Raw genomic sequence first — 17,619 nt, 5'->3', positions numbered from 1 at the left:
CTAACTAGAATCAAACACAAGACAACGAGAGCAGAAATGCAGCGCCTTACCACTAAGGCACATGGTGTTTCTTAACATAAATGGTGGCGGAGTTTTATTTAAAATTTATGCATATGGATATTGGGGATGGGGTCGGGGCTAATCCCTGGCTCCTGGTCACCCCACACCCATGGGACTGTAGGGAGGGGAGTCGAGGGCTCGGGCTTATCCCCGACCCAAGATTCTGACACCTGCAGTAACCAACCATCGGACCATGACATATATACTCGGAATACCAATAGTTGTGGGGCGGAACTTGGGGACCAGCCCCAGATCATATGCAACTCCATGTAACCACATGCCAACCACGGAGTGTTTAATAGTTGTAGGGGAGGAAACATGGGACTAGTCCGTGGTCACAACACTTGCCATATAACGACAGTGATGTCTCAACGAAGTTTGGTATTCAGGCGTAGAGAAATAGGGATAACCCTTGGTTTTATGGTGGGCATAGGACCATTGCCAAAGAGCCAAGGGGCTATACCGATGGGGGTGAATGGTTAGCCCCAGCCTCGTGTGCATAGCCGCATGTGGCCCATGTTTTCTGCCATAGGCCTTATTGGGCAATTAAAGTAAGCAACATTTTGCACCTAATTCGACATGAATCTCACTGGCATTGGGTGAAATTGTTGCTCGACATGCCCTGGAAAGGCGGAATTCTTAAGATGGTTAGCGCTTAAGTGTAGTTTGTAGATCAATTAGCAGAGAAAATTTGGAGAGAGCATAACTTCTTCAGTTTTTGGCCAAATTGAGCCCAATAAGATCCCAGCTAGGGGTTTTTTATTGTTTGGAAGCCATTGGAGACATAATATTTACATTCTAAGTACTGTAAATCCATGTAAACACACATTTGAGTACTTAATGAAAGAGGCCCAACATTGGAAGCTGGACTAGGAGATGTAGCCCAGGAGAGGGGTGAACTCCTTTATCGTTTTTGTTGTTATGTGTTTTTTATATGGTATATTGTCTCTATTTATGTTGTTAATTAAGTTTTAAAATCATTATTTTATGTTTTTTGTAAAGTGATCCATTTCCCAAAGCACATAAAATTTTACTTGAAAAATTTCCATCACCTTCAATTTTACATTACAAATCAAAGAGATCACTAAAAGTGGGGTCACTGAGGATGGTGTTCCTTTAAGGGGGTGGGGTTTGTAAAAGCATCTCACTAAGCCATATTTTTTTCAATATAAAATATGATTGTAATGTCAATGTGGGAACATGAGCCACAAATAGATGACACATTGTGTATTTAAAACATTTAAATTTCATTATTTATCGAAGGATGAGATGACCTTTCGAATCCCAATGTCTAAGAGAGCTTTCTTGCTTGCTTGAAAGGCCACAAAACTAATCTTGCATATAACTATTCAAATTAATGATCCACCGATTGGAAGACTTGGTTGAGCGAAGCTGTGGAAAGTCAAATCAAGTGATGTGATTGGAGGAGAGCTATTGGATAATAGAAAATTTAAGTGATGCTATTTGGGTGGTGGAAGAACAAAGAATGGTGCCCATTCCCTTGGTGTGTGGAGGGGATAGGGTTGTGGCCTCTCAGACACAAAACTAAATGCCGAGAAGATTATAGAAGTGTGCACAGTTGAAGAGAAGGGGCTCTCTTTCTCCAAGGTGTTGGATAGTTTTGGCATTAGCATTCTTAGTGGAATGGTATTCTAAGAGTGATTTTGATCACTAGAGTGTGTGGATGTGGTTGGACATTGGAAAAAAATATAAAGTGATGTCTGAGCTATTACGTAAATCCCTTTATAAGAGATAAACCCATGTGAACTTTGGTGAAATCACTATGAACTTTTGTGTGCCACTATATTGTGTTTTCTAAGCCTATGTGGTCAATGGGAGGTTGAGTGGATGATTGAATCACTATGGTGCTTGTTTCGTTGGTGATAAACCAATTGGAAAAGCAAGTTTGGGTCATTATGGCACTTGTTGAGTAGCTGATAAACCACCTAGACATTGGATGTCATAGCCCTATAGTGCTTTCTATGAAGAGGAAGTTGGTAAACCACCTAGATAGTGGATTCCAAATCCAGAGACTTAGTAATACCCCATCTGAACCTTGGGTGAATCTCTATGAATGAACTCAGTGGATGACTGAATCACTTTGGTGATTGATGTATAGTTGATAAACCACCTAGAAAACGAATGTGGTGTCATTTTGGTGCTAACTAAGTACATAATAAATGTTAATTTTTCATAGGGCTGCATTGTTCTTTGCTTTGATAATTTCATTTCTTCATTAATACATTAATTTCACCCAATATCATCGTTACATTATTCAGACCTACACCATTATTCATCTGCATGTGCAACTATATTGAAAGAACAACATCATCATCATAAATGCAATCAAACATAAAGGAACAATGGAAGAAAATCATGCACACACATAAATACACTAGGATTGGTCCGAGACTAGGGAAAAACCCATCATGGGGAAAGCACTTGCAAATCTTCTTCTTCTTAGATCGCCATCAAATGATTTAGCAAAAGAAAGTACAATGATCCATAACTTTATCTATGCAACATTACGAAATAATTTATTTAAAAACTAGACGTTTGAGAAAGACAAGAAATCGTTGAATGTACAACGTTGCAATTTGCATGCAACTCCGAAACAAATATATTAAAGCTGCCATATGTGACGTACAGACGAAGACATGATATGTTTTTACGACCATCAATTTCAACAGTAGTTTCGACTTCATGTCCCTCTCTCATTATCTTATCAATCAAAACGAAGAACTTTAATGGTCAAAATGGAAACAGTTTGAAGTTTGGAAGCGTGAGATCATGACAAACATAACTTGGAAACAATATAGTTTCGAAACTGCCAACATATCAGCTCTGGGACCGCGGAAGACAACTATCTCTGTGATATCTCCCATAACATTACAATAATTACGAGAGGGAGAATCAATAAAATATCAAATGAATTTTGATCGCTATCAGATTGAGGCCGCTTGGAACCCGATAATCAACCATTTTATACCATGCAATGTCGGTATCAAATAAAAATATAGAGTTTATGAAAAACAATCAATCTTTATACTGCGTCGATATTATGAATCTGATCAGATACTTAACCCTTATTTAGTATTACCAATCCATTAATAAAGAAACAACGGACCTACATGGCAATACAACATCTACACTAAAATCAATGCATCTAGTGCACACAAAAATCAACATCTATACTGAAACCAATGCATCTAGTGCAAGAAATCAAATAGGATTAGAAATCAACATCTACATTAAAACCAATGCATCTAATGCAAGAAATCAAATATGCGTAGAAATCAACATCTACGTTGAAATCGATGCATGTAGTGTAAGGCATTAAATATGACTAGAAATTGACATCTACACTGAAATCAATGCATCTAGTGCAAGCGATTAAATAGGATTAGAAATAAATATCTACACTGAAACCAATGCATCCTGTGCAAGCAATCAAATAGGAGTAGAAATAAATATATACATTGAAACCAATGCATCTAATGCAAGCAATGAAATATGAGTAGAAATCAATGCATCTATTGTAATGTATTAAGTATGATTAGAAATCAACATCTACACTGAAATCAATGCATCTAGTGCAAGCAATCAAAATGGATCGGAAATCAACATCGACATTGAACTCAATGCATCTAGTGTAAGGTATTAAATAGAATTATAAAGCGACATCTACGTTGAAATCAGTGCATATAGTGCATGTGATCAAATAGGATTAGAAGTCAACAACTACATTGAAATCAATACATTTATTTTAGTGAAAATCTAAAATATTCATGACTTTCTAGATCTAGTTTCTATGTTTGTATTTATCTCTGTGAGACTCTTTCTTCTTCCCCCTCTCTCTACCTTCCATTTTGTGTATATCTACCTTCCCCTCTGCTTCTCTCTCTTCCCTTCCCTATCTCCCCCATCTCACTCTATCTGCCTCTCGCTAACTTTCTCTATCTTTATCTTCTCTCCTCTCTCCCCCTTCTATCTATATTTATACCTCCCTCTATCTCTCCTTATTTGTCTCTCTACCTCAACCCCCTAAACATATGTCACACTTTATCTCTCTCTCCCCCCATATGTATCTATCTATCCATCTATCTCTCCCTCTTCCTTTCCCTCTCTATCTCTTCTCTCTCTCTCTCTCTCTCTCTCTCTCTCTCTCTCTCTCTCTCTCTATCCCCCATCTATCCCTCTTCCTCCCTCCCTCTCTTTGCCTCTCTCTTCTACCCTCTCCTCCTCCCCATCTATATCTCTATCTCCCTTTGTATCTCCTTATCACTCCAAAAACATACACAGTATCTCTCTCTCTCTCTCTCTCTCTCAAGTCCATCTCTTTCTCCCTTCCAACTCCATCTCTTTCTCCCCCTCTCTCTCTCATCTCTCTCAAGTCCTCTCTCTTTTTCCTTCCTCTCTCTCCCCTTCTCTCCCACCTCCCTCTGTCTCTCCCCCCATCATACACACACTCTCTCTCCACCCTCCAACTCTGTCACAATCTCCCTCCCTCTCTCCTTCTCTCTCTCCCCTTCTCTCCCCCCTCCATATCTATGTCTCCCTGTCTCTCTCTTCCCCTTCTTTCCCTATCTTTATCCTCTCATTTTCTCTCTCATCCCTCGTCTCCCCTCTCCCTCATTCCATCTTCATCTCTCCCTTGTCACTCCCTCTCTTTCCCCTCCAAATCCATCTTCCCCTCCATCTCTCCCCTTCCTCTCTCTCTTCCTTTCTCTCTCTCACCGTGTCTCTCTCCCACGCTGTATTGCCCTTTCCATCTCACTCTATTTCTTAAATATCATCCCATTGTATTGTATTTAAGAAAGTATCTAAATTAATAAAAAAACATAATTGGATTTAAAATATTAAACTTATATTTTGGATTAATTGCGTTAAATAAAATACAATAATAAAAAAAAATTAAAAGAATCGCGCACTATATTTCCTCTATCATTGTTAATCACTTTGCTTTCTCACTTTGCTTGGATCCTTGGTTAAGATGCATCTATCCTAGTTCATTATAATACTATTTATATTATATAAATTTCACATATCTATATATAAAAGTATTCTCACTTTTTAATTTATTAAAACCTCCATTTAATCTCTATGAAAATATTGTTAGTAGTCATGAGGATGGAAGGTTTGGATATACCTCAAAAGTAATTATAATCATTTTTCTCTTAGATTTAATTAAAAAATATTATAAAATTAAATTAAAATAAAATATTTGTAAAATATTTTTAATTTTAAGTAAGTTATTGTTTTTGGGCATGTGGTATTGATAAGATATGGTATTGACCCATGGTATTTTAACAATTAAAATCCTAGATGATAGTTGCAATAGTTTGGATCTGAAGGGGGAGATATGGAAGGCGCTAGCGAACGGTCGCAGGAGCGAAGCCTGCGGCCGATAGGGCCAAGGGCGTAGGGAGTAAGGGTTTCGAGCAGCTCGGAGCGCGAAGCAGGAGGAGGTGACAAGTGGGCAACTTGGTCAGCGCAAATCAACAGTTGGTCGCAGCACTGTCTGGGAACGGTGTGGAGGGTAAACCGAGGAAAGGGTAGTGCCTACAGTGCAATGCCGTTCTGCCTGGGAGGAATTTGACGGGATCACCGACTAGGCCAAGGCAACTACCCGCAGGAGAAGCGAAGTAAACTGTGCTGTAAATTAAGAGGGTAATTAAGGAGGTTAAACATGGTAATCCCAGGAGAATATGTCGAGCTGGACCCTGAACCGGAGGACATCTTGTCGGTTTGGGGTGAGGAGCTTTCAACCTAGAACCTGGATCTCTTCTTCGGAGGGGGCAGCGTGCTCAAGGACATGAAGGGAAGCGTAGATCTGAAGATCCTGAAGCCTAATGCCTCAGAAGGCGTCGATCTGAAAAGAAAACAGAGGTTGGATGAGCGCAGAAGCAAGGAGGACCAAGCTCGCATGGCAGAGGAGGACCAGAAGTCTGAAGATATCTCAGTAACCCATGTAAGTACCCAAATCGAACCCCCTGGTGCTCAGTTTAGCTATGGAGGTCTTGAAGATGTTGTCTACGGACAACGAGCCAAACCCTGGGCTTGGCAAACCTCAAATTCAGGGTTAAAAGAGGACCTCGGCCAGGTGAAGGGAGGAAGCCCTCAGGCCATTTCACGTACATCCTTATCAAAGAATGGGGGTACCTTATCAGAACTGCAGGGGATAGAAGGGAGTAAGGAGCAGAAGGATGGAAGGAAGGGTGTCCCGAGTGAAATTGCAGTATGGCAGCCGGGGAAGGAAGGGACAGAGGAAGGGGCTGGTGAAGGGTTAAGCTCCCGGAAATTAGGGGAAGACAGACTTCACGCGGAAGCCCTAGATCTGGAACCAGATGGGGAAAAGACCCCATTTCGAACTTCAGAAGAAGCAGGGAGGGTGAAGGATGCGATAGTCAGAGAAGGGATTCAAGGAGAAAATCCCAGGGTAAAACGAAAAAATCAGAAAGTGGTAAAGCAAGCCCCAGAAGCAAATTTGATTCTTGGAGTGGGCGTTCAGATCGAGGAGGCAATGGAGGTAGCAGAAAGCACAGTGGTGGGTCGAGCAAGAGGGAAGAGCTTCTCGGTACAATTCATTCAGAATTGGGCCGAACAGCAGTGGCAAAAGAATTTGGGAGATGCGTTCAAAGTGTCGGGTTTAGCGAAGGGTTGGTTTATGATCCAATTCGACAAGAAAGAAATGGTGGATTGGGTCCTGGAGCGAAACTGGGCTTTTGGTAAGCGTCCCGTGCTCTTTAGACGTTGGACTCCATTGTTTGATGCTCAGAGAGAGAAGGTAGACACCTTTCCAGTCTGGGTGAGGGCACCGGGGCTACCACCCTTCCTCTGGGTAGACTCTGTTTTCAGATCGATCGGCAATACTCTGGGTACTTTCCTGGAGGCAGACATGTCGTTTGTAGAAACCAGGAATAAAGCCATGGCAAGGATCCTGGTAATGCTCAACTTAGAGGGGGGTCTCCCGGGGAATATGAAGATTCATTACAAAGACCTTGTATATGACCAGCTCCTGGACTACGAGCATTTGCCATATAGGTGCCATATCTGCCACGAGCATGGCCATCTGGCAAAGGATTGCCCATCCGGTTATCGCCGCAGGAGGAGACAAAAGAAATCTGATAAAGGGAAAATCTTGAAAGCTGATGAGATAGTCACCAGTGTAAAGGGAAATCAAACAGGAATCGGGAAAGAACAGGAACAGTGTGAGAAGGTTTCAGAACAATCGCAGAGTCCCTGCCAAAAATCAGTTGAAGTCCCCATCGCGGATCCGATAGAGGAGGACCTGGAAGCCCCAGAAGATCTCCAGGAAGGCTCGAAGGGTACGCATTTGGTCTCTAACCCTTCTCCTTCGCTCTCTCAAAACATTGGAAATGAAAAATGCATTGTGCAAAATCTTCCATTAAAAGAATCTGAAATGGTCGATTCCAAAAATGCATTTTGTCCAAAAAATGATCTGAACTGTGATGGGGAAGCATTCAAAATCAGCAAAATTGAGACAAAAATTGAGACGAGAATCCCGTCCAAAATTTCCGATAGCCACTATAACCTCCGCTCCCTAGATAAAAAACCTGAGGCAGTAGATACGATTGGGGGCATAGGAATGGAGATCCCCCAGGCCTCGAGAAAAAAGACAAGGGGGCGGAAGTCTTTATTATCAAAAGCACAGGTTAAGGCAAAATATGATATGGAGGATGGGAAGCAGATGTCAATTTCTGGGGTGCTTAGAGCGGCGAAACCCTGTGAAAAGGTTTCAAAATGATCTGTCTCTCATGGAACTGTAGGGGTTTAGCCAGTAAACCCAAAAAACTGGCTCTAAAGGAGTTGATGCAGCGGTACAATCCAGATTTCATTATGCTGCAGGAAACTCTAGGAACAAGCGCAGAAGTAGAGAAGTCTTTAGGCACTCTTTTCCCGGGGTGGAGATTCCAAGCTTTGGACTCCCATGGTCATTCGGGAGGAGTGGCTGTCGGGTATAGAGAAGGTAAAATTAAGCAGCTGAACTCGTGGGGTTTTGCCAATGGATTGGGGATGGAGGTCTTAACCCCTGATCTAGATTGGCCATTGACCATCTTAAACATTTATGGGCCCTGTAAAGAGAGGGTTTCGTTCTGGAACAACCTTCTGGAAAAACCCATGTTGAAAATCCAAAATCTGGTAATTGGAGGAGACCTGAATTTCTCTATGGGGAGAGCGGAAGCCTGGGGTCCCTCAGCTAGGGAAGATCCTCTTTCAGAATTTTTTCAAAACTCCCTCTCCTTGCATAAGCTGGTTGATGCAAACTTGCAAAAACTTAAGCCTACCTGGAGGAATCGAAGGACGGGGGAGGGCCGGATTGCAAAGAGGTTGGATAGATTTCTCTTAAGTGAGGACCTTGCTTCCAGAGCCCCGATGTTTAGACAGTGGATTGGCGAAGGAGGAAATTCGGATCACTTCCCTATCTTGTTTGAACTTGCCACACCCCCAAAAAAGCCAGCAGCCCCTTTCAAATTCAACGCTGCTTGGATGCAGGAGGAATCTTTCAAGAAGCTCTTCAATGAAACATGGCTTCATCCAAACAGGGAGGCATTGGAAGACAAGGCTTTCCTGTTTATGGAAAATCTGAAAAGACTGAAGAAGGCCACAATAGAATGGGCGAAAAAAAGGAAGAAGGATCAAAATGAAGCCCTAATCAATATTGATAGGGAACTTGGGGGCCTTGAAAACCCCGCCGGACCCGGATACGATTCACAGGAATCAAAAGATAGGATTATGATTCTAGAAAAGCAGAGAAGCAAAATATTATTGGACAAAGAAGAGGAATGGAGGCAGAAGAGCAGGGCGGTATGGTTGTTGGCTGGAGACGAAAATACAAAATTCTTTCACAACTACGCAAAAGGCAGAAAGACTATGAATACTATATGGAAACTAAAAGATGAAGAAGGAAGAGAGGCAAATTCGTTTGAATCACTTTCTTCTTTGGGGAGGAACCATTTTCAAAATCCTTTTTCTGAACAGAGAGGGACTTCACTAGCGGAAATAATCAGAACAACGTTAAGCTTCCCCAGATATGTAGAAGAAGAAGAAGCAGAAGGGTTACAGGAGGAGGTTACTCTGGAGGAAGTGGAGAAGGTAATAAAATCCATGGCAAAAAATAAAAGCCCTGGCCCTGATGGTTGGCCAATAGACTTTTTCCAACAGTTTTTTGAGCAGATAGGCTCAGAAATTACGGAGGTGGTGGAAGAATCCAGAAGGAAGGGTCAGATATATGCTCCTTTCAACGCCACTTTTATTGCCCTCATTCCAAAAAAGGATGAGCCGGAATCCTTTGAAGATTTCAGACCTATCTCATTATGCAATTGTGTCTACAAGATCATAGCAAAAACTATAGCAGCTCGTCTTAAACCAATTCTGTCCAGATGTATCTCAAATGAACAGTTTGGGTTTTTGGATGGCCGACAGATCCACGAAGCTATAGGAGTGGCCCAGGAGACAATTCACAGCGTTAAGTTGTTGAAAAAGAAAGGAGCTGTGGTAAAAATTGATCTATCAAAAGCTTATGACAGAATCAGCTGGACCTACATCCGGTTGTTGTTGACCCACCTGGGTTTCAAAATAGATTTTATAAACTGGGTAATGGGTTGCATCAGTAGTGTCAGTTTCGCGGTGCTCATTAATGGGGCAGCCTCTCCTTTTTTCAAAGGGAAAAGGGGATTAAGGCAAGGTTGCCCCCTGTCCCCTCTGTTGTTTCTCCTAGTAGCTGAAGGATTAAGTCAGCTACTGTAAAAACAAAAAGAGAAGGATCAATAAAAGGGCTGGAGGTGGCAGGAAACCTTTTCATCACACATCTCCTGTTTGTTGATGATATACTCCTTTTTTGCAATGGAAATCTGAATGAATTCAAAAAGATAAAGGAGGTTCTAGAGCTGTTCATGAGGGCAACTGGTATGCTTGTAAACTATAGAAAATCTCAGCTTATAATAGAAGGCCTAACTAGGCAAGAGATTAGCCAGTTTGTGGCCATTCTCCCTCTAGAGACTTCAAAACTGGGGGACCCCTTTAAATACTTGGGGTTTTGGCTGAAGCCTGACAATTACAAAAAGCAAGACTGGTCATGGCTAGTAGCAAAGATAGAAGCCAGAATTACTCACTGGAGCTTCAGATGGCTTTCTAGAGCAGGGAGATTAACTCTGATAAAATCAGTCCTTCTGGCCACTCCTGTCTTCTGGGCTTCTTTGTCATGGGTACCCAAGGGGATCCTGGGAAAAATAAGAAGAATTTGCAGTCGATTCCTATGGGCAGGAGCAAAGGAGGAATCTGGCTTACCATGGATCGCCTGGGACAAAGTGGCAAGACCCAAGGAATGGGGAGGATGGGGCATAAAAGATTTGAATACCTTTACAGCATCCCTGGCAGCAAAATCAGGGTGGAGAATTGTAAAGCTCGAAAATCTATGGTCAAAAATTGTAAAAAGGAAATACATTGATCCATCCCCTTTGGAAGACTGGATAAGAAACCCAGAGAAAAAGGGTGGAAAGGTGTCCACCATTTGGAAAGCAACGATTGAGGCCTTCAAAGTTATTGAACAAGGACTGTCTTGGAAGGTTGGAAATGGGGAAAATATTCGAATCGGAAGGGACCCATGGGTGGGGTGCAGTGAGAATTATGCACTATCCCCAGGCCTGATAAGACACCTTGCTTCAAAAGGCATTGTTTATTTAAAACAGGTGGAAAAGATAGGTGCTTCATCTATCTGGGGTCAAGCATGGAAGTCGGGCGAAGAACTGAATATCCACCCTCGCTGGTGGGATGAATGGGAGGCTTTCAAGATAGAACTCTCCAGAACAAATGTAAGAATAAAGGATGAACCAGACCAGTTGATTTGGGCCTATGCGGACACCGGAAGTTATTCTCCAAAATTTGGATACAAATTTCTCATGTCCAAAAAAGGATGGGGTGATCCGGAATGGTGGGCAAAATCGCTATGGAAGTTAAAATGCCCAGCAAAGGCAAAATTATTTTTCTGGTGCATCCTTAAAAAGAAAGCCCCAACCTGGGACATTCTCCAATCCAGACACAAACAAGGTCCAGGGAGGTGTGCTTTATGCAAAAATGATTTGGAAACTGCGGATCATCTTTTCATTGAATGCCCAACAGCAAAAAAAGTATGGTATGAAGTGTCAAAGCATTTGAATTTAACTATCAAATGGGAAGGGTAGTCTCTAGCAGAAGCATGGCAAAATTGGTGGAACAAATTTTTTTATCAGAAGTTAAGGAATATGCCTCCCATCATCTGTTGGGGAATTTGGATAGCCAGGAACAGAAACATTTTTCAGGAGAAAGAAACAGAGGCATTCCAAATTATGATTCGTTGTTTATCCATATATTCAATTATCCCGGATGCTGAGGATGAGAGGCAACCTTGGAAAGTGGCAGAGGAGCAAATAAAGGAAGGGGTTCCCTGGGCATATTTTGATGGTGCCTCCCAGGAAAATAAAGCTGGTGCAGGATTTGTTATACATTTAAACAATACCCATACTATTAAAGCATCCATCGGACTGGGAAGTGGATCAAATAATTTTGCTGAATTATCTACCCTCAAATATCTTTTATGCTGGTTGATTCATAAAAACACCCTCACTGTTCAAATTTTTGGAGACTCTCTAAATGTAATCAATTGGTTAAATGGTCGTAGCAGATGCCAAAATTATGTATTACAACCTTTATTTGAAGAAATTCAGAATCTGAAAATGTCTTTAAATTCCTTGTCCATTCATCATATTTACAGGGAGCGAAATGATATGGCAGACAAACTTTCTAAAGACGGTATTGAACAAGCTGTGGGCAGCTGGAGAATAAGGGAGGAAGTGAATGGAGAAAGCTATGTCTCGGACCAGCCTCCATATGCAGAAAATCTCTAACAGAAACCAGTGGATCAACATACTCTTTTTGGTTTTTTTGTTATTATAAAATACTGCTGAAATAGTATTTTTGGTTTTTACAGTTGATTATGGGTGTGAGGTATATGTTTCCCTTTTGGATGCCTTATGATACAGCCAGCACAAAATAGGAAACAGGATGGACACATGAAAATCAAAGGAATCAAATGACAGATCGTTGGAGAATTGATCTCTTCTCGGGAAGAGAAGTTTCACTCTTTTTTGAGCAATTTGTGCAAACAAAACTGTTATAACAGCAATAGAGCTGTGTATGTACATGCAACTTTTTATAATATAAAAAGTTCGTTTTTTCTTTGGAAAAATATTAAAATCCTAGATCCATAACATAATAATTAAAAGTCTAGATAACTCATGGTATTATAATTTTCTTCCCTCTTCTCTCTCTATTTTTCTCTTGTGGGTATTGACTCATGATATTAATATTAGCCTGACACATTTTTTGTTATTTTAATTAATTTTTTTTATTTTAAAGTAACGTTACACATATTTTCAGCATATTAACCGACACATATATAGTAATGTTACACATATCTTCAACATATACAATATATATTAGCAAACACATATCTTTTTTTTTTAATGTAATATTAAGTTACGTGACGTAACATCTTGAGGTTCCTTTAACTTCATAACTTGGTTTGGAATTTTTAGAAAACAATAAGTATGTCACGTTACGTGTTTGACAATGCTAACATTTCTAACATAACTTGCTTTGCAATTTTCAGAAACAAGAAGTATGTCTGACAATGCTAACATACGATGAGGAACAGACATTTCCGAGCTCAAAGGACAATTTGTAGCTACATATAGGGGCATATCCCTACATTTGGAAACTTAAGGGGTTTCTTCACCTCAGAGTTTAAAAAAGTTTAGGAAGTACATTAAACCATATCAAAGCCATATACAAACCACTTTATAAATAAAAAGAAGTATAAAAAGATTATACCAAATGCATAGATCAATCTCATACTTATTAAGACATATTATAAATTACTTATTATACATTACCTATCCCTATCCATCCCATCCCATCCAATCTCAATCTTACTTAACACATTACTTTCTCATCAACATCTCAATCTTATTAAAACATATTAGAAAAGACAATATTCATTCAACATCTATTGAGGTCATCAATCATCTCATTGATCCCGACAATGCTAAATTAGTTGAGATTTTTCTTACTTCCAGCTTTTTATGTTTTGAAGGGGAATTCTATGAAAAGATATGTGGTGTAGCCATGGGGTCCCCCCTGTCCCCTATTATTGCTAATCTGTTTATGGAAGAATTTGAATCAAAAGCTTTGGCCTCAACTCGATTTAAGCCAAAGCTTTGGAAAATATTCGTGGATGACACCTGTCATTTGCTTGCATGGTCAAGGGAAGTTAGATCTCTTCTTCCAGCATCTCAACAATCAATCCAACTCCATAAAGTTCACTATGGAGCAAGAAGTTGATGGTTTCCTTCCTTTCCTTGATGTCCTTATTTCGAAAAAGGATGATGGTTCTTTCTCTCACCAGGTATTTCGAAAGAAAACTCATACTGAGCAGTATCTTCATGTGAAGTCTCATCATTTCCTAGCTCAAAAGTTAGGTGTTCTCAACATGCTAGCTACTCGTGCACTAAGGATTTCTGATGAAAGCCACCTCTCCAAAGAGAAAGACCATCTCCTTAATGTTTTTGTTAATAATGGATATAGTAGACATCAAGGGCATAAATCTTTCCTTAAAGCTAGCCAAGGTCCTAAGGTTAAGAAAGACCCCTCTGATCAGATTTCAAGGGTGCATCTCCCTTTCATCCAAGGGACCACTGACAGGATTGTGAGAATCCTAAGGAAGCATAATGTTCCCTCATCCTTTAGGCCTCTTAGCACCATCTGTAGTTCCTTAAAGTCTGTAAAGGACCCAGTAGACCCCAAGGATATGAAGGGTGTTTATGTTATCCCTTGTTCTTGTGGAACCCCATACATTGGTGAAACAGACCACTCTATAAATCAAAGGATTAACGAGCACATAGCTAACATCAAGCATGGGAGGACCCACTCTTCGAATTTAGAGGAACAAGCGAATAAGACAAAGCATCACATATGCATTGAGGAGGCCGAGGTTATTGCAAAGATTTCTCACTTTCATCACCATAAATTTAGGGAGGCCATTGAAATTGAAATGAGGCCTAGCAATCTTAATAGGGATGACGGTTGGAAAATCAACAACTATTGGAACCGTAACCTTTCCTCTTAGCCTTTATTTATCCTTATGGTTTTTTTTTTTTTGATCTCTTTGTTTTCCCGTTATATTTTATTTTAATTTTTAATTTTTGATTGAATGGTTTTAATTTTAATCTTAGATTTCTACCCCCAAGATTTAGGATCTCATCTGTGGTCCCCTTTCCTTTGTTATAGTTTTTTTCCCTTTAGTTGTTTTTCATTTAATTTTATTTATTTTTATTTTCAACCTTTTACCTTTAGATGGAATTTTGATTTTATATATTTTTTGAGTTTTCTTTTATTAATCGTTTCTATTAAATTATTTTTGTAGCTTTGTCTTTAGTTTTTATTTTTATATTTTTTACCATTGGTAATTTATCTTTTTGTTGGACACCTAATCCTCAATGGGTTAGTGTGGACGCCGAATGGACAAAAGGAGTCCAAGAGACCTTGGGATGTGAAACCCAACGGTCACATAATGTACTATACATGTATATCTCTTGTTAATAAAAATTGTACTCACATGATTTTTCTTTCCTATTTTATGTTTCCCATGTGTGTTTAACATGGTATCAGAGCAGGCGTATTCCTGCCCTGCATAATTAATTTGAGCCATTTGTTTTATGGCCTATCTATGTAGTTTATTTCTACCATATTCCTCTATACAGACCTGCGCCCTGTGTGCCATATTCACTTGAACGATGAAACGTTCCTCTGCCTGAGACTGCTAGCGCTGTCCAAGCTGTTCTGACATGTCTGTCTACCATACTGGCGCTCTCTTCTGCGTTACCTGCGACCTCTATCTTTTACAGTCCTGACCCTTGAAATTAGACCTACGCTCTCTGTCCATAAGTGTTTCATGGTAATTTTAGTGCTATCCTGTCTATCATATGCATTTTATTTCTGAACGCTGGCCTGCTCCACGTAGCCTGCCCCTCTGTCTGACTGTTCAATTCTCTGACTGTCATGAACGTTTCAAAAAGAGCGTTTTATTCCTCATTCTGCGCCATATTCCTTCCTGCGCTCTGTGGGCTCTCTGCTAAAACCGTTGTCTACCATTGTCTGCCATATTCCATATATTCCCTGGTCCGACCTGCGGGATACGAACCAGAAATTCAATATTGTTCAAGCTAAACTCAAACTCCTGTAAAATGCGATTCAAATGCTCTACTACTAACGTTGAAGCCATCTCATAATCTTGAGTGCGTGATAATTCCACCATCAGCTTTCCGATTTGATTTTCCACATCCATTTGCTTTAACGCTGCTCCGGCACTACAAAATCATGTTCAGGCTATTTGTGGAAAATCCTCTCAACCGACCGAGCCATGTCAGATCCGTTTATTTCTGAAGCAATCTTGCCTTTCTTTTACTACTAAAGGGATTCGAACCGTCCATTGTTATTTCTGGCCATTTCCAGCTAAATCTGACTGTGAATTGGTGGAAGAACGCGGCCTTGTGTGAAATGCTCTAATGTCAACCTAAGAATTGCCTGTTTCGGTCTAAGATGCATCAGGTGCCCTGAAAGTGCCAATGTAGCTCCGTCTCACTTGAAGGACCTCAGTCCCGCAGCCGTCGAAGTCTTTTGAATGCTGGAGGAAAGAGTACACTGCCTTTTTGATCGTCGGGATTTTCCTGCTTGTATTTGCCGAAGGTGAGAATGTCTCGGCTGAGATCCTCATCGAATTTATGAATAAATCGCTGTTTGGTCATATTAATTTCTGTTTATGCAACATCGTAACCGGGGTCCTGAGCATTTGCATTAAAGTGATAAAGATTCTGTAGAGTTTCTTCTGCTGTGGAGGGTTGTCCCATATTTATTTAACGTTGCCATCGAAATTAAAATATTTAGCGCCAACCATATTACATTGAACGCTAGCTTATCTTTAAGCGCTGCTCCCATTTACGCAAGTCCACCCATTTACGCTGCCCATATATTGGTATATCCGAAGATTCACATGAAGTGTCATCTCTATTTTCTCCACACATCAATGGACCCTTTTCATCATCCTTGATTTTAAAGGCTTTTCTAGTTACCAATGTCTGAAATGCAAAATTAAGACCTATAGACATCGATTCACAAAGACGAAAATCTGGTCCAAAATTTAGAATGGAACCTCCTGCAGATTCTACCTCCAACGAAAGAAGCTGGATTTGAGAACCCTTCAATGCCCTTGACGAAGAAGAATGTGTATTCGACATGACCTGGTGGCGAGCAGCAGCATCAGGAGCATCAGCTCTAGCTGTCGCAAGGCCTAGGTTGGTTCACATTGTAATTATTGTAATAGCAGAATTTGGTGACTGGTAATGCTGGACGAGAGCTGCATAATTTTTGGGCAAGTCACAGTTAAGGTGGAACGAGTTAACTGCAATTCAAAGGCTGCCACTATCCCCATTGCATGATGTTGTATATCATCTTGGAGAGGCTCATGTTGCTGACTGCATGGAGTCTGAGCCATTATTGGTGAGCTGGAAGGAGCTATGACCACCTTATGGTGTCTATAACAACTGTTGGTACCTTTATATTGATTGTTGGTGGGAGGTTTTGAGGTGCTGTACAGAGAGGAGAAAATTCTGAACTTATATGTCATTGAAGAACTGAAAACTACATCGAATCATCTATTGTAACCCGGTTTCCTCTGCTCTAATTGTCTCCATTCTATTTGCATAGTTGGTGGAAATCGAACTATATATTGAGCACCTGATATACCACGATAATAATTGTTCTAGAGCAAATTTCTGTTGCACGCAGAGGTTCATGCGACCAGAGGCATTGGCCACTAAGCGTTGGTATTTATCCGCTCTTGTTGAAGTCGATATCTCTCAATGCCAAATTGTGGAAGTCTGGCTGAATGTGTGCTCACAGGGTGACAGAGGATTGTTGAGCTACTATACATAGCAATTGGGAGCTCATTGTCATCGTCAGTCCCAGGACAGAATAAACTGAGACTGAGTTCGGTTTGAAGGCTTGTGGAGTTTGTCTTTGGGGGTGCCTTGTGGAATTCAGGAGCTCGTATTGGCATAAAATTGCAGAAGACCGAGCTTGTCATAATCAGGTGGTTGAAACCACTACTGTACAATGTCAGAGGAAAAGGTTGCTCTTGGGTACAATTTCTGGGTATTGCAAAAGTAGGAAATCTTCATCTTATACAGTTGAAACTTCTACCGAGGTTCTATATTTCACTACCGTTTTCTCTTATGTTTCCAGATATCGCTATTTTTAGTTATATCTCTGTGTGAAGCAAATAAATAAATACTAAACATTATTGATAAGGGTGGACTGATATCTAAAGGAATGTGCATTGGAGGCTAAAACAACAACAACAACAAAATTGGGGGGAGTGCATTTTTGGTCATTTGATTGTTTTTACAAATACATTGTTGATTTGATTGTCTGAATAATGGAGAA

General features: G+C 40.4%; 1 protein-coding gene across 1 annotated transcript; it reads left to right on the top strand.

Moving 5' to 3' along the window:
* Positions 1-5,875: 5,875 nt before the first annotated feature.
* Positions 5,876-11,966, top strand: LOC149252772 (uncharacterized). The gene is made up of 4 exons (XM_089454268.1): positions 5,876-7,816; positions 7,930-9,579; positions 9,954-11,014; positions 11,834-11,966. The coding sequence occupies exons 1-4, from the start codon at positions 5,876-5,878 to the stop codon at positions 11,964-11,966; spliced, it is 4,785 nt and encodes a 1,594-aa protein (XP_089310394.1).
* Positions 11,967-17,619: the final 5,653 nt, after the last annotated feature.

Source organism: Pinus tabuliformis, chromosome 7 (genome assembly GCF_031772625.1).
Source record: "Pinus tabuliformis cultivar Carrire ecotype Pingquan chromosome 7, CPIR1, whole genome shotgun sequence".
NCBI lineage: Eukaryota > Viridiplantae > Streptophyta > Pinopsida > Pinales > Pinaceae > Pinus > Pinus tabuliformis.
This window is presented reverse-complemented; position numbering and strand designations above follow the sequence as displayed.